The sequence below is a fragment of the Populus alba genome, chromosome 4, assembly GCF_005239225.2.
Source record: "Populus alba chromosome 4, ASM523922v2, whole genome shotgun sequence".
In the NCBI taxonomy this organism is placed as follows: Eukaryota; Viridiplantae; Streptophyta; class Magnoliopsida; order Malpighiales; family Salicaceae; genus Populus; species Populus alba.
In genome coordinates, this window is record NC_133287.1 from 19,267,961 (window position 1) to 19,293,885 (window position 25,925).

Below are 25,925 nucleotides of genomic sequence, written 5' to 3' on the forward strand. Positions count from 1 at the left end.
TTTTCAGCTCAGTTTTTCTTATTTGGCTAGCTAGGTCTGGATCCCACTGGTAGTACTTGTCCCCTCTGGTACTTTTTGCTTCCCTCCCTTTGGTACTTTTGTCTTCCACGTTTAATTTCCATAATGAGATCAGTGAGTTGACATTAGTAGTGCGTTTGGAACATGACCTGGGGTTCGCATTCATGGCCCCTGCCACTGTTTTAGCTCCTGCATTGAGTCAACATTGGCAGTGGAGGTGTAGTCAAGTACGTACCTGAGGGATGCGTCATTCAAGCAACTCATCCAAAATTTCCTTTCTTTACGGGCTGGATCTTAAATTGGTCGTGTGACGGGAGTCCATGTTTTCTGCAGGAAAACACCATTAACTTAATCCCTCTTGTATTTTGAGCTTCGAAGGGCGCCGACTTAATTATATCGAATTAAACTCTTGTAGCCGAAACATGAAAATGGCTGTGTTTGTGCATTTTATAGTTTTCAGAGTGATGGTGTTTTCGAATTCTGTTTTTATATATTAAGATTAAATTATTTTCTCATGATCTCTCTAGAAATTTGAACTCATTTTATCCATAAAGTAACCAGGTTAGGCGGCTGGTGATTTTAGATGACCTAGCTTCCTACCCAAGGACTTGCTAACTTACAGATTGGAAAAAATAAATCAGACACGCCAGCCTAACAATGCAATGACAAGAGTTCATGCAATAAAGTCATCCATAAGTTAAACTGGACAGTTGAGTCTGCTTTTTCCATTAGTTAATGATATCTTATACATGAAGAAGCTGAATCCTGTTCTTGCAGACATGAACCTGCCACAAATTTCAGATTTACAAGTAAAATGGACCTCCTCTCACGCATCTAAGATCTTGGTAGACATACACGCGAGAGTATTTTTGAATGTCCTATAGGCTTGCTGTCTACCATCCCACCGAAAACGTAAAGGGATTGTTCACCTAATCCTAGTACTAACAAGGAAGAGTTACATTAACAAAGCCACTGGTCTTGGTGAATGGACATCTATGGCATATGTTGATGACAACAACAATAATGGGCCCAAACTTGCCGTGCTAACCAAATATCTTCACCTTTTAGCCAATACCAACACAGTGTTGCTTTCCATTTTCCTTGTTGCTCCAACAACATAAGTTGATGGTCATGTGATGTAAGATTGTGTAAAAATTCATTCCTGCTCTGCCAATAAATATGAAGGACACAAGAGGGTGTAAACAACCTACTTTGCCTTAGAAATTAACGATGAAAAATATCTTTTTTTGTGTATGGATCACAAATAAATGGGAGTGCTCCAATCGAATAAGAAGAAGATTGTTTGGCCAACTGGGTGTTCATTGTTGTGAGTGAGTTTTGCTCTTGTGATGTAAGAAAAGAAAAGGAAAAAAGGCATTGAGAAATGTTTTTATGCAACGAAATTGTGCCTTTTGAGTGTACAGTTTGGTACTTCTTCCTCTATTGATGACTTAATTCTGAAATTAAAATAGATTTTAGAAGTGATATCATACTAAGAGCCGGCTTGTATTTTGATATTACATAGCAATGTGCATTTTAAAAGTATTTTTATTTAAAAATATATTAAAAAAAATTAATTTTTTTTACAACATTATATCAAATATATTAAAAAACATTCAAAAAATAATAATTACATTAATATTTTTTCAAATAAAACATAATTTTAGAAAATATATAAAAAACCTATCCCACATCTAAATACTTGGAAAAGAAAATAATATGTCAGGGAGAAAAGTAAAAAAAGATAGCAATCATATAGTATTAGAGTGTTTGGTATTGTAATAATGATTGCTTTTTAAAATATTTTATTCTTGAAAATGCATCAAATAATTTTTTTATCTTTTAAAATTTATTTTTAACATTAGCATATCAAAATAATTTAAAAATATATAAAATAATAATATAATAATTTTTTTAAAATACCTTTAAAACACATAAAGAATAATATCAATTTCTGAATATGATCAGTACTATCATTATGTGGCATTAATTTCAACAGTTCAAAACTATAATTATTATAATGAATGTAGTTTGTTTATGAAACAATATTATTTTTCAATAATAAGGTTTGCCATTTTTACTTGGAAGTTTCAAGTTCTAACTATATAAATTGAGAGTGAAACATTATCCTTGTAGTGTACAAGGAAAACATTTATAAAAGCAAACTTTAAACATGTGTTATTTGCCCTAGGTACGTTTCCATTGCTTCTCTACATGTATAGGTAGGTCATGTAAAGTCGGACCCCAACATTATTGAAGAAGGGAAGTTTAACTAGTTACAAGAGATACAAGAAAAGACATGGGTTTTTTTTTTTTTTTTTAATGAAAGACAAGAGATTTAATAATTAGCTGTTATAGCTATTAAAAACATGATTTAATATAGAGAAGAGTACAAAAAAAATCTCATAAGAGTAAGAAAACTTCCTCGCAAATCTAAATCCATAATAATAATAATAATCAAGCAGAATAAAAAAACTATAATCAAGCAACAAAGTCATTATTTTAAAGAACTTCTTGTAGTTTAGCCAAATGATCCTCAACATGATTATTTTTTTCTATACACATGTTTAAAGTGCATGGAAGATTTTTTTTTCTTTAATTAAAGTACTAAGATTTGTAACGAATCTAACTCCCCCATTGATTTATTGAATCATAACAACATTCAATATTTAAAAGGATAGCTTTTTGAATGATCAAAACTTTCAAATCTATTAGATTCCATAATATATGTGTGTAGTAAAATAAAATACAAAATAATTTTCTTTCATGATCTTTGAGAATACTATAAATTATTGAAGATCCTGATTTGTCATTTAAAATTGTATCAATATTTTATTTTAACATATCTATAAAACGAGGTATTCAAGGATAATCACTTTTTATACTTGTCAAGTTAATCCATATAAATAGATCATTTGATAAACATAAATAAATTTGACCCAACATAACAGAAACTCTTATCCATTAAAAAAGTGAACAATATAAATCATCATAATCTATTTTTTTTCTCATTGAAAAACGTAATATTACAGTATTCCAGTCAAATCAAACTATATCAAAAAAGAATAAACATGACATTTTTTTTTTCATAAATCCCCATTCCATAATAAGAAAAAGCATCCCATATCTCTGAGGCAAGATCAACTGCTATCAGCATTAATAATATAGAGGCCTTCAAAGGATGGCTAGCAACAGTTTCCAAAATTATGGTAAAATAATATAGTGGTTGCTGTTACAAATTTGACCATTATTTTTTTTCAGTTTAATTTTGTCATGGAAGGGTTTTGAAGGCGACCACACCTCACACAATAAACCAAAGATGTGAAAGGCGAAAGTGGGTCATAATTGTGTGAATGCTCGCTGCATTTTGGTACAATTAACCTCATGTAAATTAATTAAGCAATCTACCAAAGAAAAAGACGGCAGCTACTTTCGTGCACTCTACCTCAAAATGTCCACACCCCCCTCCCCCCTTCATATAGGTGCTGGAATTTTGCAAACTCATTTGTGTTTATCTTCATTTCAACACACACTCACACTCACACTCACACACACGCACACAAACTTCCATCTCTCTCTCTGTCTCTCTCTTGCAATGGAGTTTGGAAGTGTTGTTCAGTTTCTTGAGGACAAGACCATTTTGATCACGGGTGCAACTGGGTTTCTAGCAAAGAGTAGATATCTTCCTCCTCCTCCTCTCTCTCACTCTCTCTTTCTTTTTGAGTAATGGAATCATGGATGGTTTTAACTTTTCTTCCAATAAATGCAGTTCTTTTGGAGAAGATATTAAGAGTGCAACCAAATGTGAAGAAGATTTACCTTCTTTTAAGAGCTGCTGACGCCAAATCTGCTTCGCAACGCTTGCAAAATGAGGTATACAATATTTGCCGAGGGAATAAAAGGCAAATGCAATAGTAAAAATGAGAGGAAAGGAGACTTAATCAGTAGACTATACGGAAATACTAGTACCATATATACCTTACAAGTTTTATGTCCTCTTTCCTTGTCTTCCATCCCTCAGATAACAAAGAAATGGATGGTGATGATACGGACCCATATAGATGGACTCATTTAGGCAGGCCAACACCATTAATTATGCTGGGCACCTATATCTTCTTCAAGTTATTTGTAATTACTTGAAGAAGTGAACAGTATGAGAAAGTGAACATCTGATGTCGTTCATTCATCAAGAACCTTGGAACTAGCGACAAGTTAATTTGCTGATAGCTATTTTTGTGTACGTTGTCGTGAAATTGCTCCTAACTTGTTTTGTTTCTTAGATTTTAGGAAAGGACTTGTTTACAATCCTAAAAGAAAAATGGGGTGCTGATCTAAATTCCCTCATCTCCAAAAAGATTGTACTGGTCCCTGGTGACATCTCTTACGATGATGACTTGGGAGTGAAAGACTCGAATTTGAGGGAGGAAATTTGGAGTCAATTGGATGTTGTTGTTAACTTAGCTGCAACAACCAATTTTGATGAAAGGTAGACAAGAACCATTGGCTGATTTTATTTTATTTTCAGTACTGTCCTCCAAAATAACAAAGACTGGAAAACAAAGTGGTTGATTTTCTGTTTTTTTGGATATCTAACATAGATATGATGTTGCACTTGGCATCAACACAATGGGAGCTAAGCACGTCTTATGTTTTGCCAAGAAATGTGTTAAACTAAAGGTTCTTGTCCATGTATCAACTGGTTAGTATTTATATTTGATCATTTCGATGCCCTTCATTTCCTCTAATAATTTGGCCATACTATATGATAGCTAATATATAATTTATGCTAGTATAATTTTCAATTTTAATGGTTGCTAAGAAGTTAGAGGATTATAACCATTTGCATGCTGTCAACCTAACGGGACGTGGTATTTTTTTCAGCTTATGTTTCCGGGGAGAGGGCAGGGCTGATACTTGAGACTTCATACGGCAGGGGAGACACACTTAACGGTGTCTCGGGATTAGACATCGATGAAGAGAAGAAACTAGTTGATCAGAAATTGAATGAGCTCCAAGCTGAAGGAGCCACCACTGAAGAAATTAAAGGGGCCATGAAAGAGATGGGCATCGAAAGGTTAGTCATGAAATATTTTTCAAACCCTTAGTTATAATCACTCTATGGTATTATGTTCATAAGCATACTCCTCCATATAGTATTTTGATTTCTGGCATTTCAATTTCCAGATTTGCCATTAGAATGAAAGTAACCCTTATATTATTAAATTAACAAAAATTAATTTCACCTTGAAAAAAACACCACAAAAACAAATCTATTTGAATTGTTAACTCAGGTTAAAAAATCAATTCAACTAAAAAATTTAAGTTTTATTATGTGTTTGGAAAAGCAGGCCAACCTGCGTTTCCAATATATTCAATTTTTTTTTATAAAAAATTATTTTTTTTGTATGTTTTGGATTTTTTTGATATGTTAATTTCAAAAATTATTTTTTTAAAAAAAATAAAAAAATATATCATTTTGATACATTTCAATACGAAAAATATTTTAAAAAATAATCACAACTACACTTTCAAACAAACGTTTTCGACATAAAAATAATTAGTTTATAAAATATTTATGTACAGCAACAAATATACCTGGTACATCATCAAGTGTTCAGGGGATCCCAAAGGAAGGACCCTACTGAAATGACAAGAACATTAACGTTATTTTTGTTCAAAACATTCTAGTATACTTAAAATGATCTGTGTTTCGTGCATGGCATGAGTAAGCTGGATCTTCGTAACATTTAAGGAATCTGACCAAACTCGGTCTCTCGAACTTCACCTTCAACTCTAAACAAATTGACATGCTTCTAGAGACCTAGCTAGAACCGAAGTGTAGGCCACTGGTTTTTTTCAATTTTTTTTTTTTTAAAAAAATCAAATGGGAACAACGCAACAGTTCCAGCTGGGGAGGCTCATTGAAAGTATAAACTCGTAAATCTAACCGGAGGATTTCTTTTCTTAACAATGATAATTTCACGAGGCATGACAAGGATCCATAACCATATATTAATTCATATGGGGAATAGTGAAAGCTGATATATCCCCCAGCTTCATTTTCCAATTGAATTGGGGTGGGTATAAGTTGCACCTGGTTATATTTATTTAAATTACTCCATTTAAAAAAAAATAAAGAAGAAAATGAAATATACCCAAGCACTAGAAACAGGTGCAACTTATACCCACCCCAATTTAAAAGATATATATATATATATATATAAAAGACAAACGAACAAACGAGAGTCATGGCAGTACCACGGATAGAGATAGGAGTGAAATTGACATACTACGTACGTCCATATATTTCTTGACATAAATGTGAGGAATTAGCTTGTCCCCCCATAATTTGCATGTGCAATGAATTAGATCAAAATTTGACAGATTAATTAATGGCACTTAGGGCAAAGGTGTATGGATGGCCAAACACTTACGTATTTACAAAGGCAATGGGAGAGATGCTTGTCGGAGACCTGAAGGAAAATTTATCTGTAGTCATCATACGCCCCACCATTGTCACCAGTACTTTGAAAGAACCTTTCCCTGGTTGGGTTGAAGGTATCAGGTACATGTCTAGTATTATGCTGCTGCATTTAACATTCTTGTTTATGGATAAAATTAATCTTCCTAAAAGCAAAACGGTAATTTGTTAAATTTGTTTATTTTGTAGAACTATTGATAGCCTAGCTGTTGGTTATGGGAAAGGAAGGCTAACATGCTTTCTCGGGGATATTACAGGAATAGTTGATGTGGTGAGTTAAGCCAATTTTCAGTCTTTAATTGTTGGTTCGTCGTTGATTTCTTGATATGATTGAATAAATAGTCATTTGGTAAGAAGGAAAAGAAAAGAAAAGGAACTGATGAGACATGATTCTATGCAGATACCAGCTGACATGGTGGTGAATGCCATGATTGTAGCCATGGCAGCTCATGCTAATCGACCGTTCGACGATGCAATTTATCAAGTGGGGTCCTCTGTGAGAAATCCCGTGAGATACACTAATCTTCAAGATTTTGGCTTTCATTACTTCACCAAGAAACCTTGGATTGGCAAGGATGGAAAGCCTGTCAAGGTTGGTAGGGTTAAAGTCTTAAGCAGCATGGCTAACTTCCACGGATACATGGCAATTCGTTACTTGCTATTGCTAAAGGTTTGTTCAAGATCTCAAAAACAATACCTACCTTCCTACCAATTAATCTCTTGATTTATTATGTTAATTATATATATATGTTTTTTTTTGTACAGGGATTAGAATTAGCAAATATCGCATTTTGCCGTTATTTTGAGAAAATGTACACTGATCTCAATAGAAAGATCAAATTCGTGATGAAATTAGTGGAACTTTACAGGCCATACTTGTTCTTCAGGGGAGTGTACGTAGACAATCTAATCTTGTTTTTAATCTACAAAAACAACCTTTTCATCCATATAACTCTTATGACATACGATCTTCACATTTCGAATGCAGCTTTGATGACATGAACACAGAGAAGTTGCGAATTGCAGCAGTAGAGAACAACATAGAGACCGATATGTTCTACTTTGATCCCAAGGCAATTGACTGGGAAGACTACTTCACTAATATCCACATTCCAGGGGTGGTAAAGTATGTGTTCCGATGATGATTACCGGCAGCTAGCTAGGTTATTTCTTCCAAGAATTAATTTGTTCTTGGAATTTCAAATATCACTGTGTTTTGAAGCAATATTATTATTATTATTATTATTATTATTATTACAAATATTATCAAGGCAGTATTATGTTTAGCTGCTGGCTCACGTGGTTTAAGAACTTTCTTCAAGTGTATTATTCAATACAATGCCACCTAATTTATTGAATCATCACAAAGAGTGAAGGATATATTGGTAGCAGAAATTTGTTCAAGGTAGCTGGTGTACAAGAATGAATAAATATTATGATCTATTTATTATTATTGTTATTGTTATTGTTATTGTTATTGTTGTTGTTGTTGTTGGTACAGTGGAAAGAAAAGAAGCTGACTCAAACCAGACTTGTAAACCCGTTGCTCCTCTTGCAACACACTTTGCCATAAAATCAGCACAAGCATGCATTAGCTTCCCTATATGTATGGGAAATTCGGACCACCCAGTTCCTTGACAGCAGCTCCCTGTTATGAAAAACAAGAATGACTCTATACTTGTGATACTTAGCGCATGGCCTGCAGACAGCAACCTGATAACATATTTGGAGTCAGAATTATAAGGAATCTGTCTATAACCCCAACTCCACGCTAGTTGTAGCTCATGTTTCAAAGCTCACAATCCCGGAAGAAGGCTACATCCAATTCCTGCAAATCCAGTAAAACCCTTGCGCCGGTCTTTGCCATGAAACGAGATTCAAATTAGCAGCTTTCATAAGAGACTTTCCCCTTGTCATCTCACAATCATCTGCCAACCTGTATATTCTCCTCATCAACCATTCATCACCTGTGTAATCCCCACCAAGAACTACCATGTTTCGTTGTCACCATATCCACCACAGCTAGCGCAGCTAGGAATAAATGAGCTCTATCTGCATAGAAGCAAAAGGAAATAATCCACCCTTTAATATTAGTGCAATTAAAGCCTCAAGCATTTCCAAACCCGGCCCGATCTATCCCATATCAATTTAGCCATCGAACAATCCCTCAAGCAATTCACCCGAAACAGAACTTTTCCAAACAAGACAATCCTCTTATGTTGTACGTATTGCTAGGAATTGGGTTGGCTATAATCCGAAACTTCAAATCATCAGGAATACTTGTTGCAAGACTTCCAAAGTTCCATGAGTCTCCCTGCCAATCTTTCACATGTACCTCAGTATCCATGATATTCACTGTTGGAATCAATGAAGCTAACACTCCTTCCTCCAACCAATTATCATACCAAAAAGACAACTCCCCTTTGTTGAAGTTATGGCACCAAAGCTGGAATTAGTGGTATTAGCTGTAGATTATCTTTCATTAATGTCTAGCTGTTAGTGACATCATTATCTTGATGTTGTTTAGTCTGTTTTTATTTTATTTTATTTGAAACTTATCTTAGGATAAGTATAACTGGTTACATATCTCCTCAGATGAAGGAGCTTATGTTAGTTATGTTTTTTAATTTTGTTGTGATTGAGTTCATTTATAAATAAAAACTAAGGGATGGCAATAACCTACGTGAAATATTCTGCTCTTTGTTCTTTGCTACAAGTTCTTTGTTCTTTGTTCTTCTAATTATCATCAACATTTAGTTCGTTTTTATACCTGTTATCAACAGTTGGTATCAAAGCTTTTTTTTATCTTTAAAAGGACTGTGAGTGAAACATGAGAGATTAGTGAGGTTAATTCAAAGCAATTTTCTTTAAAGGGATTGTGAGTGAAACATGAGAGATTAAGTGAGATTTATTAAGAAATGGATTCTACAAATTTTCCAGCAAAAATACTAGTGTTCACATGGCAGAATTATGGTGTGTGGGCTGTGAAAATGGAAACTTATCTTAAAGCTTTTGACTTGTGGGAGATAGTGGAGAGTGATAAGCAACCAACTCCACTAGAAAACAATCCTACAATCGCATAGATGAAGTTTTTTAATGAAGAAAAGGCAAAGCGATTCAAAGCTCTTACCTGTCTTCATAATGTTGTGAGTGAAGAAATGTTCACTAGAATTATGGCTTGTAAATCTGCCAAAGAAACATGGGATAAACTAAAAACAAAATTTTATGGAGATGAGAAGTTAAGGAAGATGCAAGTCTTGAATCTTAGAAGACAATATGAAGGATTGAAGATGAAGGAAATCGAGACTATCAAAGACTTCTCTTCTCAAATTTCAAAACTTGTGAATCAAGTGAGACTTTTGAGGGAAGATTTTCTAGATTCAAGAATAGTGGAAAAGGTTCTGGTAAGTCTACCAGAGAAATTTAAGCATAAGATTTGCTCCCTGGAAGATTTAAAAGATTTTTCAGAAATAAGTCTTTAAGAATTGGTTAATGCATTACAAACGGTAAAGAAGATACAAGCTTACAAACAAGAAGAAACAAGTGAAGGAGCTCTTATTGTAGTTTCCAAGGAGAGCTGAGCTAAGAATTTTTACATGAACAATCAAGAAGGAAAAAGAGAAAGAGGAAGAAGTTGACAATCAAATAACTAGCATCAAAACAACAAAAACATCATCACTCGAGAGAAAGAAAAGAGAGAACATTTCCCTCCTTGTAAATTCTAGAAAACAAACTATTTAGAAGCTTGGTGTTGGCTTATGAATGCACAATGTAGAAGTTGCAAACAATTTAGTCACATCCAAAAGTTCTACAAAAACAAACCAGGTGCAGTGAAACAAGCTTATATTGAAGAAAATTCAGAAGCCAAGGAAGATCATTTATTCATAGCTACATTAGAACATATGTGCAACACAGCAAAGGTAAACAATTTGTCCTAGCTTATTGATAGTGGTTGCACTAATCATATGACTGTAGATTTGAGTTTATTCAAGGATTTGGATAAAAGCTACATGTCCAAAGTCAGAATTGTCAATGGAGAGTATGTGGAAGTTGAAGGCAAATGGGCGATTGAAGTTGAAACAATATCAGGTACAAAAACTCTAAAAAATGTGCTTTATGTACCTAAAATTAATCATAATCTAGTGAGTGTGGGACAATTACTTGAATCTGACTACTCATTATCTTTTAATGATATAATGTGCAATATTAGAGACAAAATGGGAATACTTATGCTCTCTACTAAGATGATGAATAAAAATTTTAATATTGATTGTAAAGAAGCTTGTTTGAGTGTTAACACTTATGTCTATACTGATTTTGTTCTATGGCATAAAAGATTAGGGCATTTCAATTATGCTACCTTAAAAAGGATAGCTGATCTGCAGATGGCTTATGGCTTACCACAAATACAAGAACAACATGATATTTGTGAAGCCTATCAATTAGAAAAGTAGTCTATAATTGTTTTTCCAGATAATGCATTTAGAGCACCATCAAAGCTCCAACTAGTACACACAAATGTGTGTGGTCCGAATGGTTCAAAGTACTTTTTATTATTTGTTGATGACTATAGTAGATTTTGCTGGGTTTATTTTCTTAAATCTAAGGCTAATATGTTTGCTGAGTTTGTAAGATTTAAGATAACAAATGAACTAGAAACAGGAAACAATCTGAAGATGCTAAGATCTGACAATGGGGGTGAGTTTACCTCTAAACAATTTAAGGGATATTTGGCAAAAGAAGGGATTAAACATCAGCTACCAGTGCCTTACACTCCATAACATAATGGAGTCAGTGAGAGGAGAAACCAAACATTGATGGAAATAGCAAGATGTTTGCTATATGAGAAGAAAATGCCATTAAAATTCTGAATAGAAGCAGTAAACCTAGCATCCTACCTTCTAAATCGTATGACCACAAGAGTTGTCGCACCCCAAAAAAAAATTCAAATCTATGCGGGTTCGACTGGCAAATTTTTTTTTTTGTTTATTTGATTTGGTTCTTTGGAGTCGCCACCTAGTATTTTGGTCACTAGGAACCCTAACTGGTCTCAGAGATTGAGTACGGGGACTGGTTGCGTAAAGGGAAGGTATTAGCACCCCAAATACGCCCTACCTAAGGTAAGCTGCATTGTTTTATTGTCTGATAAAAACTAAGGTGTTATTGTACTTCTAGTCGTTGGTCTGTCTATGGTTCAAGAAAAATCCTCCTCGGTAAGGAGGTCTTTTATCTTATCGGGTAAAATCCTAACCGTTCTAACGTCTATACCAAATTTTATTAATAATATTTAGGAATACGTTTTACGTATAAATTCGTAATCCCAAATACTAAAAGAAAACAGAAAGATTTTTTTAGAATTTTTGAAATATTGGCCTAGTTCTCATGGCTTAAGTAAACTGGTTATTAAAGCCAAAATGCATGCTAATACATATATTGTTTTGAAAATTTCCTTTTTGTTGTGTGAAAATATGATATTATAATATTTATATATATATATTGGAGAGACTAGGCCGTATTTTAAAACAAAAACAATTTTTTTTGGAAAATATTATTTTTTATGCTTTTGACGAAAATCAGATATTTTAATACCGAGCTTGTATCTTTACGGTATAAAAATACAACCCAATATTAATCTACTTTGATAAAAATATGCAGAAAAATCAACAACATTTTTAGGGACTTTTTAGAATTTTTTTGAAAGCAAAAACATTTTTTATTCTGAAAATCTTTGATATTTTGACAAAAACCGGCTATTTTTAACACTGGTTTTGTATCTTTACGGTATAAAAATACAAACCAACATTAAACCATTTTGACAAAACTATGCAGAAAAATCAACAATATTTTTTTAAGATGTTTTCAAAATTGTTTTTTTTAATTATTATATTATTTATATATATACATATATTATAACATATCATAATATATAAAATATAATATATAATATATTATATTATGGGGCTGGGCTGACCCAAATAAATGGGCCAGGCTCAGCCCAAAAAAAAACACACGGGCCGACCTCGGCCCAGAACGCAATTGGGCCGATCTCGGCCCAAGATCTCCTACAGTCTGGGCCCGGACCGGCCCAGACTTGCAAGGTTGGGCCAGCATCGGGCTGGCCCAACACCCTCGGCCCAGCGGGGGGGGAATTAATTTTCTTCCCCCCCGCCTCCTGCATGCAAAACTTTGCATGCAGGAGGCAACGCCTGCTTCGAAAACAAAGGGGGAAGAAGAAAATGTACCTGGCGTGGAGGAGGCGGTCGTGGTGGTGCTGCGGTGGCGTGGCTCGTGGGCGGCGGCGCTGCAGCTGTTTCCAAGCGTTCGGTTCGCTCTCTCTCTCTCCTCCTTTCTCCCTGTTTCGGTTCTCTCTTTTTCTTTTATTTTCAGTTTAATTCCAGTATTCCCTTCTCTTTCTCTCGTGCCTGCTCTCTCTTCTCCTCCCTTCTCGGGTCTCTTTCTCTCTATTCCTCTCGGGGTCCTCTCTCTCTCCTCTCTCTTCCGGTCCTCTCTTGGGTTTTTTTTTTTTTTTTTTTTCTTCGGTTTTCTTCTATATTTATAGGGGCAGAACGGGTGGGAGACCATGGTTAGTGCGCCTTCAATCACGCAACGGCTGGTCGGCTCTTTCGGTGGTGGTGGGGGCGAGGAGAGAGACGCGGGAGAATTTTCGAATTTTTCATCTCTGTTGCTGCTAAACCGGGGGGAGGAAGATGATGAACAGTGTCGTTCAAAACGACACCGTTCTGCTTTCCCCCTTTTTTTTTTTTTTTTTTTTTTTTTGTGTATGAAACGACGTCGTTTTGAATAAAACGCGTCGTTTCATTTAAATGGCCAAACTTCAAATCAGTCCTCCAAATTCGGTCCCCGCCCTTCTTGTTGGCCGCCTTTTTCACTTTGGTCCTTGGACTCTGATTTATGCAATTGAGCCCCTAATTGATCAATAAACTTCTAATTTCTTCAATTAAGCCCCTGAAACAATTCCAAACAGCCCCTCTATCTTTGCGCCTTCTCCAAATTGGTCCCTGGTTTCGGATTTTCACAATTAAGTCCCTAATTGGCCCTTAAACTTCAATATTTATGCAATTGAGCCCCTGATTTGACCCAATAAATTCCCAAAAAAAATATATTTTGGCCCCAGAACTTAAATTTCTCCAAATTAAAGCCCAAATTGACTTAAAAATCAATTTTTCTTGCAATCAAATCTTCTATAAATTCAAATAAAAAACCAATTAAGTCCATAAAAATTCAATTAAAGTCCATAAAAATCCAAATTTGGGCTTTTCTCCTCAAAATTCAAATTTTCCTTCTCAATAGGGCTTCCATTCTTCAAGAATATACTGTCAAAAATTCAATCCTTGTATTTTTAAATTCCTTGACCAATTTTCTGACTATTTTCCGAGCGTTTCTGCCTCCTGTTATTTTTCTAACCTCTTTTGGCTATTTATTTTTATTTTTCATGGGACCCAAAAATGGGTTACGACAGATGCCCCCTCTTTATAATACTTACGGAGCATAGGTTTTGCGCAGTAAGTGTTATAAAAGATAAACCCAAAACGGAACTCCCGAAACTGATCTGGTCGAAGCTTGATTGATCTGAAACTTTGTCCTTTATAACAATCCTCCTTAGCCCCAAAAACCATGATCGAAACTTAGTCATCTCGAGATCCTTATCCAGCGATCCTCTGAATTCTTACTTTAGTTTGATCAATATGAAAATCCATCCGAGATCTCATCTGGTGATCTCCTTTAACCTGGAACCCCATCTGGCGATTCCTTTACCCATAATCAATACAAAAAATGTGTGTATGGTCTCATTATGATGGGTGACCTGCCCGAGTGGAAAGGGAAAGAGTGGTCTTATTCTTTGGGTGACCTACCCAGGGGAAGAATGACCTCATTATTATGGGTGACCTACCCAGGTAAAAAAAGATGGAGAATGGTCTCATTCTTATGGGTGACCTACCCAGAAAAAATATGGTCTCATTGTGATGGGTGACCTACCCGGAAAAAGAAAGAGTGGTCTTATTCTTTGGGTGACCTACCCAGGGGAAGGAATGGCCTCATTCTTATGGGTGACCTACCCAGATAAAAAAAATGGAGAAGGGTCTCATTCTTATGGGTGACCTACCCAGAAAAAAATATGGTCTCATTGTGATGGGTGACCTACCCAGAAAAAAAAAAAAATATGGTCTCATTGTGATGGGTGACCTACCCAAGAAAAACGATGGTCTCATTGTATGGGTGACCTACCCAAGAAAAATGATGGTCTCATTATATGGGTGACCTACCAAGAAAAATGATGGTCTCATTGTATGGGTGACCTACCCAAGAAAAATGATGGTCTCATTGTATGGGTGACCTACCCAAGAAAAATGATGGTCTCATTGTATGGGTGACCTACCCAAGAAAAAAGATGGTCTCATTGTATGGGTGACCTACCCGAGAAAAATGATGGTCTCATTGTATGGGTGACGAACCCAAGAAAAGTGATGGTCTCATTGTATGGGTGACCTACCCAAGAAAAATGATGGTCTCATTGTATGGGTGACGAACCCAAGAAAAGTGATGGTCTCATTGTATGGGTGACCTACCCAAGAAAAACGATGGTCTCATTGTATGGGTGACCTACCCAAGAAAAATGATGGTCTCATTGTATGGGTGACCTACCCAAGAAAAATGATGGTCTCATTGTATGGGTGACGAACCCAAGAAAAGTGATGGTCTCATTGTATGGGTGACGAACCCAAGAAAAGTGATGGTCTCATTGTATGGGTGACCTACCCGAGAAAAATGATGGTCTCATTGTATGGGTGACCTACCCAGGGGGAATATGATGGTCTCATTGTATGGGTGACCTACCCGAGAAAAATGATGGTCTCATTGTATGGGTGACCTACCCAGGAAAAATGATTCTTAGTAAACTCCATGCTTTTTTAAGAAATGGTTTCAATATGAGGTCCCTTCTAGCGACCTTCCTTGATGAATGTCGAGGTACGAGATCCCTTCTGGCGATCTCAAATAACTTGGAATCCCATCTGGCGATTCCTTTTATTCAAAGCTGAAATATTAGGTCCCTTCTGGCGACCTTCATCGAAATATGAGATCCCTTCTGGCGATCTCCTTTAGCCAAACAACTTGGAATCCCATCTGGCGATTCCTTTTATACAAAAGCTGAAATTTGAGGTACCTTCTGGCGACCTCCATTGATGAATATCGAAAACGAGACCCCTTCTGGCGATCTCGAACAACTTGGGATCCCATCTGGTGATTCCTTTTATTCAAAACTGAAATATGAGGTCCTTTCTGGCGACCTCCATTGAAATACGAGATCCCTTCCGGCGATCTCAACAACTTGGAATCACATCTGGCTATTCCTTTTTACCGAATGCTATCGATGTCGTTCTTCCTGCTGGCAGGGTTTGAAAACCATTATCTTCTCTTCTTGTTGTTCTAGAATCAACTCAATGATTCTTTTCTTCGTCCATAATCTTGTTGGAATGCGCTAAGATCTCCTCCTGTAACGATCCAAAAAAAACATATATGCAATGATTTATGATTAGATGCAATGCATGCATTCGTACCTGGTTTTGAAACATAGGCCCCATCCTCTTCTTCTAGTTCATGGGACTCCCTCTTAACATGAACTTGCTTTTGAAGTCGTATGCTGGATTCATCTCTCGTGTTGCCTATCATATTCTTGGAGAAAAAGTCTTTGACTTTCTTCAAGTAGTCCTTTTCTCAAAATGTATGACTTGTATTTGCCTCTTTGTCATGCTTTTTGTCAAATGCTTTAGCTTGGTTTTCAAATCGTAAAAATTTTCATAAAACATCCCGTCTTGCCCCCTAGTACAGGGGTGCGATATTAGTCTGGGTTTTTATATAGAGAAGCAATTCATTCAGCCGGTGATAAACTTTTTTAGTGAGTGAATAGATAATGATTTTTTTTTTATTTCAAAATGCCATTGTTATGGTTGATAAACTCTATTCTTTAAAAGACAATTACAAAGTGACCACTTAAACATTTATCCATGCTATCAGAGATAGGGTTGTACTTTTAGGGTTAGCTTTTCTTAAATTTTCATATTAAACCATTTTATTGATACTTTATTTGTAACCACTCAAATTTGTTAAAAAAATGCATAAACTCATCATTTATTTAAAGAAAAAGTAAGCTCAAAGACAAACATAAAAATCTGGCTGACAATATGAGCTCTGAATGCTCACTAGAGAAAATAAAAGCAAAGACAAAAGCAAATGACAAAAACATGCTAAGGCAAATAAAGTTGTTTTACATTTTGAAAACTACGAGAAGTTCTTGGGTCAACCCGTTCTGAAACTTCTTCTAGTGTGTGGAAAGTCAACCGAGGCAATGCTTCATCTTCCTTCCCCACTTGCATTTCCTTGTCTTCTCCTTCGATCTCGCCTTCTTCATTATTGACGACTCTTGACCAAGGTTTTCCAACCTTTATCCCCTATCACTTTTGTCATGACCAGGCAATGGATTTAAACTGATATTGGGTGCATCTTCAAATGACACCCATCCTATCTTGATGAGCTTCAACAACTTGTTCTTGAAACCATAGCACGTTTCAAGACAATGCCCGGGAATACCAGCATGGTACTCGCAAGTCAACTCGGGCTTATACCAGATGGGGAATGGTGGTTGTAGTGGTAATGTAGGGATAGGAGCTATTTGTCCAATGCTTAGTAGTTTGGCATATATATCCTTCAGAGGCATGGGTAATGGCGGTAGTTGTTCTGAAATGTATCTTGTGTTTGGTCGTTGGTGGTTGTTTTGGGTGTTTGACTGGCCATTTGCTTGATTAGGGGAAAAAGGTTTGTTAAAGTTTATGTGGGCCACATGAGAGGTAGGTATTTGTGGGTTATATGAATCTGATATCTTGTCATTGGACCCACCTTCGAAGTTGTTAACGGGACCTTTCATTTTTCTTCCGAAAAAACCATTTGTCTCCAATGGCTCAATTATGCGTCCAGCTTTAATCCCTTGCTCTATTCTTTCCGCTATGTGTACAGCATCATAGAAATGTTGAGATGAGCTTCTCATTAAATGCTCATAGTAGGGTGCCTTGAATGTATTGGCGAACAAATTCACCATCTCCGTTTCTATTAAAGGGGGTTGCACATACATGGCCTCGTCCCTCCATCTTTGCGCATAAGCCCTTACTGATTCTTGGCTTCTCTTTTCCATTGACATAAGGCTCGTTCGATCTGGAGCAATTTCCAAATTGAACTTGTATTGCTTAAGGAAAGCCTCAACTAAATCCTTCCATTTCTTGATCTTGGCATTATCCAACCTCATGTACCAACTTAGCGCCGACCCCGATAGACTGTCTTGGAAAAAGTAGATCAGTAACTTATCGTCATGAATCACCTCAGCCATCTTATTGCAATAAGATCGAAGGTGAGTGTTTGGGCATTCCAACCCAGTGTACTTTATAAACTCCGGTATCCTAAATTTTTTTGGTATCGTGATGTTTGGTACCAAGCATATTTCAGATGCTCGCATGGGGTCAAACCAGTCATTTCCCTCGACTGCTCTTAACCTTTCTTCCAAGGCTGATATCTTGTCATCGTTCATAAATCCGGTGGACCTATTATCGGGAGGCCCTTCCACAGTGATGTGAGCTTGAGGGGGCTGAATGGGAATGGTAGGTGCAAAGTGCTGCCCCGTCGCTGAATCTGCCCCCAAGTTCTGAGATACCCCCGGGACATGAACTGACGGCGCTCCTATAGGTGGTTGGGTAGATGTTCCCTCCCCGTTCTTCGCTCTTAAAAGTTGCTCAAGCAGATTGGTCAGTCGAGAAACTTCATTTTTCACAGATTCCAACTCGGTCTGGTAGTGCGACTCTAAGTGAGCTCTTTCTTCGTTTTCCATTCTTGATCTGGACCGGGTTTGGTGGACTCTGGATGTGTGACCTATGTTTCACGATCTGGAATGTGTATGATAAACAAAAATATGTGATGAAGATGTGATGCATAAGTGATGCGCGATGAGTTTATCCTTATTGATCTTGATGCAAATAAGATACATAACCTAAGGACAAGCTCTATTTATTAAGTGAGAGTGGGTAGTTTTTTCTATCTAGTCTTGAAGGTTCTCATATCTGCCCAGTGACGTTCTTCGTAAAGAAGTATGGGGGCGTTGCAAGGAACAGTTAAGACACGTATGCCCACCATTACCAAGCAGGCACTCAGATATGAGTTGGGTGTTTCACGCATTTAAACCCTGACCAATAGTCTTAGGGTAAATCGCTAATTCCCCACTTAACTTAAAGTTTGTGTGTGCTTTTCAAAATTAAGGCAAGTGATGCATGAAACAAATATATACAATGCATGAATAATATGCGTAAAATAAAAAACAAATATGCAAATAAATGGAAAGACATATTAACAATAAACACACGAAAACACAAACAAATCAGACAAAAACAAAGCTTAGTCTACAAGGTCCCCAGTGGAGTCGCCATTCTGTCGCACCCCAAAAAAAAATTCAAATCTATGCGGGTTCGACTGGCAAATTTTTTTTTTTGTTTATTTGATTTGGTTCTTTGGAGTCGCCACCTAGTATTTTGGTCACTAGGAACCCTAACTGGTCTCAGAGATTGAGTACGGGGACTGGTTGCGTAAAGGGAAGGTATTAGCACCCCAAATACGCCCTACCTAAGGTAAGCTGCATTGTTTTATTGTCTGATAAAAACTAAGGTGTTATTGTACTTCTAGTCGTTGGTCTGTCTATGGTTCAAGAAAAATCCTCCTCGGTAAGGAGGTCTTTTATCTTATCGGGTAAAATCCTAACCGTTCTAACGTCTATACCAAATTTTATTAATAATATTTAGGAATACGTTTTACGTATAAATTCGTAATCCCAAATACTAAAAGAAAACAGAAAGATTTTTTTAGAATTTTTGAAATATTGGCCTAGTTCTCATGGCTTAAATAAACTGGTTATTAAAGCCAAAATGCATGCTAATACATATATTGTTTTGAAAATTTCCTTTGTTGTGTGAAAATATGATATTATAATATTTATATATATATATATTGGAGAGACTAGGCCGTATTTTAAAACAAAAACAATTTTTTTTTTGGAAAATATTATTTTTTATGCTTTTGACGAAAATCAGATATTTTAATACCGAGCTTGTATCTTTACGGTATAAAAATACAACCCAATATTAATCTACTTTGATAAAAATATGCAGAAAAATCAACAACATTTTTAGGGACTTTTTAGAATTTTTTTGAAAGCAAAAACATTTTTTATTCTGAAAATCTTTGATATATTTTGACAAAAACCGGCTATTTTTAACACTGGTTTTGTATCTTTACGGTATAAAAAATACAAACCAACATTAAACCATTTTGACAAAACTATGCAGAAAAATCAACAATATTTTTTTAAGATGTTTTCAAAATTGTTTTTTTTAATTATTATATTATTTATATATATACATATATTATAACATATCATAATATATAAAATATAATATATAATATATTATATTATGGGGCTGGGCTGACCCAAATAAATGGGCCAGGCTCAGCCCAAAAAAAAACACACGGGCCGACCTCGGCCCAGAACGCAATTGGGCCGATCTCGGCCCAAGATCTCCTACAGTCTGGGGCCCGGACCGGCCCAGACTTGCAAGGTTGGGCCAGCATCGGGCTGGCCCAACACCCTCGGCCCAGCGGGGGGGGAATTAATTTTCTTCCCCCCGCCTCCTGCATGCAAAACTTTGCATGCAGGAGGCAACGCCTGCTTCGAAAACAAAGGGGGAAGAAGAAAATGTACCTGGCGTGGAGGAGGCGGTCGTGGTGGTGCTGCGGTGGCGTGGCTCGTGGGCGGCGGCGCTGCAGCTGTTTCCAAGCGTTCGGTTCGCTCTCTCTCTCTCCTCCTTTCTCCCTGTTTTCGGTTCTCTCTTTTTCTTTTATTTTCAGTTTAATTCCAGTATTCCCTTCTCTTTCTCTCGTGCCTGCTCTCTCTTCTCCTCCCTTCTCGGGTCTCTTTCTCTCTATTCCTCTCGGGGTCCTCTCTCTCTCCTCTCTCTTCCGGTCCTCTCTCGGGTTTTTTTTCTCTTTTTTTTTTTCTTCGGTTTTTCTTCTATATTTTATAGGGGCAGAACGGGTGGGAGACCATGGTTAGTGCGCCTTCAATCACGCAACGGCTGGTCGGCTCTTTCGGTGGTGGTGGGGGCGAGGAGAGAGACGCGGGAGAATTTTCGAATTTTTCATCTCTGTTGCTGCTAAAACCGGGGGGAGGAAGATGATGAACAGTGTCGTTCAAAACGACACCGTTCTGCTTTCCCCCCTTTTTTTTTTTTTTTTTTTTTTTTTTGTGTATGAAACGGCGTCGTTTTGAATAAAACGCGCCGTTTCATTTAAATGGCCAAACTTCAAATCAGTCCTCCAAATTCGGTCCCCGCCCTTCTTGTTGGCCGCCTTTTTCACTTTGGTCCTTGGACTCTGATTTATGCAATTGAGCCCCCTAATTGATCAATAAACTTCTAATTTCTTCCAATTAAGCCCCTGAAACAATTCCAAACAGCCCCCTCTATCTTTGCGCCTTCTCCAAATTGGTCCCTGGTTTTCGGATTTTCACAATTAAGTCCCTAATTGGCCTTAAACTTCAATATTTATGCAATTGAGCCCCTGATTTGACCCAATAAATTCCCAAAAAAATATATTTTGGCCCCAGAACTTAAAATTTCTCCAAATTAAAGCCCAAATTGACTTAAAAATCAATTTTTCTTGCAATCAAATCTTCTATAAAATTCAAATAAAAAACCAATTAAGTCCATAAAAATTCAATTAAGTCCATAAAAATCCAAATTTGGGCTTTTTCTCCTCAAAATTCAAAATTTTCCTTCTCAATAGGGCTTCCATCCTTCAAGAATATACTGTCAAAAATTCAAATCCTTGTATTTTTAAATTCCTTGACCAATTTTTCTGAACTATTTTCCGAGCGTTTTCTGCCTCCTGTTATTTTTCTAACCTCTTTTGGCTATTTATTTTATTTTTCATGGGGACCCAAAAATGGGTTACGACAAGAGTATTGGGAGACAAGACTCCTTATGAAATTTGATATGGCTTTTAACCCAATGTTGATCATTTAAAAGTTTTTTGTAGTCCTTGCTATGTTTTACAACCTGAAGTTAAGAAGAGAAAACTTGATCAAAAGGCTGATATTGGAATTCTTATAGGCTATAGCACAAAGTTTAAGGCCTATAAAATTTATGATATGAAATCTAATAAAGTTATTATTGCTAGAGATGTAGAAGTTGCAGAAAATGGTACATGGAACTGGGAAGCTGCATCAATTGAAGGGATAAAACAAGAGCATCAAATTGAGCTGGATGCTGCAGGGGATGATGATGTTGTCGATGACAAAGCAGTAAGGAAGACAAAGTCCTTAACTAACATTTACAGCAAATTCCATGTTGTTGAAGTAGAACCAAAAGACTTTAAAGAAGCTATCAACTCTCAAGTATGGATAGCTGCAATGAAGGAGAAGCTCACGATGGTAGAAAAGAATGAAACATGGATGCTGGTTGATAGATCCGTTCACAAGAAGGTAATTAGTGTGAAATGAATTTTTAAAACCAAGTTGAATGCAGATGGGAGTATCAACAAACACAAAGAAAGACATGTAGCGAAGGGTTATTCACAAGAGCCATGTATTGACTTCACTTACACATTTGCTCCAACATCTAGGCTTGATACAATAAAACTTTTGTTTGCTTTAACATCACAAAATGGTTGGCAGATTTTTCAGTTGGATGTTAAGTTTGCATTTCTGAATGGTGTTCTAAATGAAGAAATATACATTGAACAACCTAATGGCTTTGAAAAGAAGATCACATCAAACAAAGTATAATCTGCTAATGAAGGCTTTGTATGGAATTAAACAAGTTCCTAAAGCCTGGTATAGCAGATTGGATGGATACCTTTTAAGCTTAGGCTTTGAAAGAAGCATGAATGAATTAACTTTGTATGTGAAAAATGTTGACAAACATACTCTGATCGTATTAGTGTATGTAGATGATTTATTTATTGTAGAAGACAAGAAGTAGCTAGTAGAGGATTTTAAAACCAACATGAAGGATAGGTTTGAGATGAATGAACTTGGCTTGCTGTTATATTTCTTAGGCATGGAAGTAACTCAGTCGGAGCAATGTTATTTTCTATGTCAAAAAAGGTTTACAATGAAGCTACTAAACAAATTTACAATGAAAAATTGCAAACCAATCAATAGTACATCAATGGTACTTGGACAAAAGCTAATGAAGGAGGATGAAGCTCCCAAAATTAATGGAAAAGCCTTCAGAAGTTTAGTTGGTAGCTTGTTATATTTAACTGCTACACGTCCAGACATTATTTTTGTTGTCAATTACCTCTCTAGGTTCATACAAAGTCCAAGTCAAATCTATTTTATTGCAACAAAGAGAGTTCTAAGATATCTAAAACGGACCTTAGAGTTTGGCATGTATTTTGTGAAATCAATTTTTGTTAAACTAATAGGTTTTTCTGACAATGATTGGGCTGGAAATGATGAAGAAATGATGAGCACCTCAGGTTATTACTTTGCTATAGGAGGAAGCATTTTCTGTTGGAACTCAAAGAAGCAATTAGTGGTTGCACATTCCACTGCAGAGGTAGAATGCATAGCAACATATGTGGCAACAAAGCAATTGATATGGCTAAGAAAAAAGCTAGCTGATCTAGAATTTGATCAACGAAGTCCCACATAATTGTTCTGTGACAATACATCAGCAATAGCTATTTCAAATAAATTTTTTTTTTCATGACTTGACCAAGCATATAAAGATCGAGTTCCATGCTATCAGGCATTCTAGCAAAAGGGAACTAAAGATGATATACTACAACTTCAAAAGAACAATTAGTAAACCTATTGACCAATTCTTTAGCTAAAGATAGATTTGAAGATCTAAGGGAAGGGATAGGAATGTGCAGCTTTGAAACCAAGGAGGAGTGTTGAAGTTATGGCACCAAAGCTGGAATTAGTGTATCAGCTGTAGGTTATCTTTTATTAAAATCTAGATGTTAGTAACATCCTTATCTTAATGTTGTTTAGTTTATTTTTTTTTTATCTGAAATTTATCTTAGGATAAGTATAGATGGTTACATATCTCCTTAGATGAAGGAGTTTATGCTAGTTTTGTTTCTTAATTTTGTTGTGATTGAATTCATTTATAAATAAAAACAAAGGGATGACAGTAACCTATACGAAATATTCTGCTCTTTGTTCTTTGCTACAAGTTCTCTGTTTTTTGTTCTTCTAGTTATCATTAATATTCAGTTTTTTTATACATGTTATCAACACCTTTTGCCAATCCTAAGCATGAATCCATTCTTCAATTACCCGAGGGCTTTGTAGATTGACGTCCAAGTATATGAACCCCAAGAATGTCAATACTAATGAAATAAATCCTGCATCCGTAAATATTTATGAGTCAATATCATTACAAGGTTTATGAGGGATGTTCAAAATATTCCAAATCAATTTCCCCAACAAAGACACACTAGGAGTCAAGCCTCCTTCACACCCAAACCCCATACTTCCTAGGGCATATAACTATCTCCCAGTTGACCAGGCGTAACCCATTACCTGACTCCCTATTGTCCCATAAAAGTTACGCACAACCTATCAATAATCATGCAAGTTGCTTGAGGAAGCCAATAGTTCTGCATAGCATAGATGAAAATAGTAGACATAACGGATTTTGCTGGGGTTAGCTTCCCTGCTTTGTTCGAGAGTCTATTCTTCCAGTCCACTAACCTCCTGCTAATCTTATCAAAAATAAAATTGAAATCAGCTCTTTTCACCTGGCCCTATATAAAGGGAAACCCCAAGTACTTACCAAGCCCACTTGCGATTCTAATGGAATAAAATTGAGTAAACATTGCCCTTTTCCTTCTTGAAACATTCTTGGAGAACATAAATCGTGATTTATCATAGCTAATTTTAAGACCATAGGCACTACAAAAGTCAGATAACATAGTATTCATAAGTCTAACTTGTGAATTTTTTTTTTTTGGTAACCCGGGGTGTCCAGGCCAGTTTGCGCGCACCACAACTAATCCTCAGGCTCACTGAACATCTTGCAAGTCCAGTGAGCATGTAAGGCACCGAAGGGGTGACAGACGGACACAAGTGAGGCTTGAACCTTGGTGTGGAGGAAGGGAACAAGTCTCTTCAACCACTAGGCCACAACCCTGGTGTGAATTTTGAGATTAGCAGAAGATGATAATGTCATCTGCAAAGAAAAAGTGTGATATATATTGTGGCCTCCTCTTGACACATGTAGTGGCTTCTATATCAAGAAACACAAAAAATTGAGAAGAAGACAAAAGAAGTAACCCGGGGAAGGCTACTTTTAAAGGAATATCTCCAATCCAATTATCCAACTAAAAAGGATGTTAATCTACCATTACCCCAAAGAGGAGAATGTCATTATTAACAAGTACTCGATCAAACCTCTTCGCCATGTAAGTTTTTGCCCCTTGGATATGGTTTGTTTTTTTCTTTTAATTTAAATTTTTCAAAAAAAAAAAAATGGATGGCTAGGATCTTAACAAACAATATTTAATTCAATAAAAACACAACTTAAAATCGATACTGATCAACTTTCATTACACTTTTGACTTATAATATAAAATCACAACAAAAATCAATCCCAAACAAACAAAAAATCCAAGATTCTTTAATTGACAGTTTCACTCATGAAATCTTTGGTGTGACCATACCTCCAAAATCTTTTATGCCCGACAAATTAATTCCTTTCTTATGACCTATCGAAGTTATGGATCGATTGTTTGATAAAATTGTTGTAAAGTAAGGCTTGTAGTTAGAAGGACACTTTCATTTATTCTAATTTCCATGGCTCACACACGTCTCTCTACCCAAATCACCGGTAAATTAGAGGCTAAGAGCTCCTTTTGGGTCCCTCGCTTGTGCATTTTCAACACAACACTAGTAAAATAATTTCTTTCTTTTCTTGTAGGTCATTGGATTTCATGTTTCTTTTTCCAAACTATGCTGTCTATTTGCCTAATCAGACACCCCATGTGGATAAGTAACCTAATTGACGATTTTATGTAGTTATTCATCTCAAGGGAAAAACTTGAATATTGTCAGGTTACATACATAAAATATTATGATCTGCATCACTTTTAAAATGCTTTAATTACATTGGTTGAAATTAACCAATCCTTTCTTCCATTTGATCCGATCCATTAAACGAGAAGGAAACGAATGTCATGTATTATAACATAATTTGATGAAAAAACTACTTGAAATTGGTTTAAATTAACCCATTCTTTCGTTCAATTCGATCCATTAAACAAGAAGAAGAGGAAGATCATATATTTTATTTTTTTATGGATCCAA

At 36.1% G+C, this 25,925-nt stretch overlaps 1 protein-coding gene across 1 annotated transcript; it reads left to right on the forward strand.

Moving 5' to 3' along the window:
• The first annotated feature begins 3,539 nt into the window (after nucleotides 1-3,539).
• LOC118059633 (fatty acyl-CoA reductase 3-like) lies at nucleotides 3,540-7,958 on the forward strand. The gene is made up of 10 exons (XM_035072544.2): nucleotides 3,540-3,692; nucleotides 3,788-3,891; nucleotides 4,299-4,504; nucleotides 4,617-4,717; nucleotides 4,900-5,092; nucleotides 6,422-6,583; nucleotides 6,689-6,770; nucleotides 6,900-7,169; nucleotides 7,265-7,392; nucleotides 7,488-7,958. The coding sequence occupies exons 1-10, from the start codon at nucleotides 3,614-3,616 to the stop codon at nucleotides 7,639-7,641; spliced, it is 1,479 nt and encodes a 492-aa protein (XP_034928435.1). The 5' UTR covers nucleotides 3,540-3,613; the 3' UTR covers nucleotides 7,642-7,958.
• The last annotated feature ends 17,967 nt before the right edge of the window (nucleotides 7,959-25,925 follow it).

What these genes read in the sequence shown, in the direction of transcription:
- LOC118059633 (XM_035072544.2), top strand. Translation starts at nt 3,614, where the DNA reads ATGGAGTTTGGAAGTGTTGTTCAGTTTCTTGAGGACAAGACCATTTTG. An exon ending in AAAGAGATGGGCATCGAAAG is followed by an intron (nt 5,093 to 6,421) that starts GTTAGTCATGAA and finishes AATGGCACTTAG; the next exon opens with GGCAAAGGTGTATGGATGGC. An exon ending in TACTTGTTCTTCAGGGGAGT is followed by an intron (nt 7,393 to 7,487) that starts GTACGTAGACAA and finishes TTTCGAATGCAG; the next exon opens with CTTTGATGACATGAACACAG.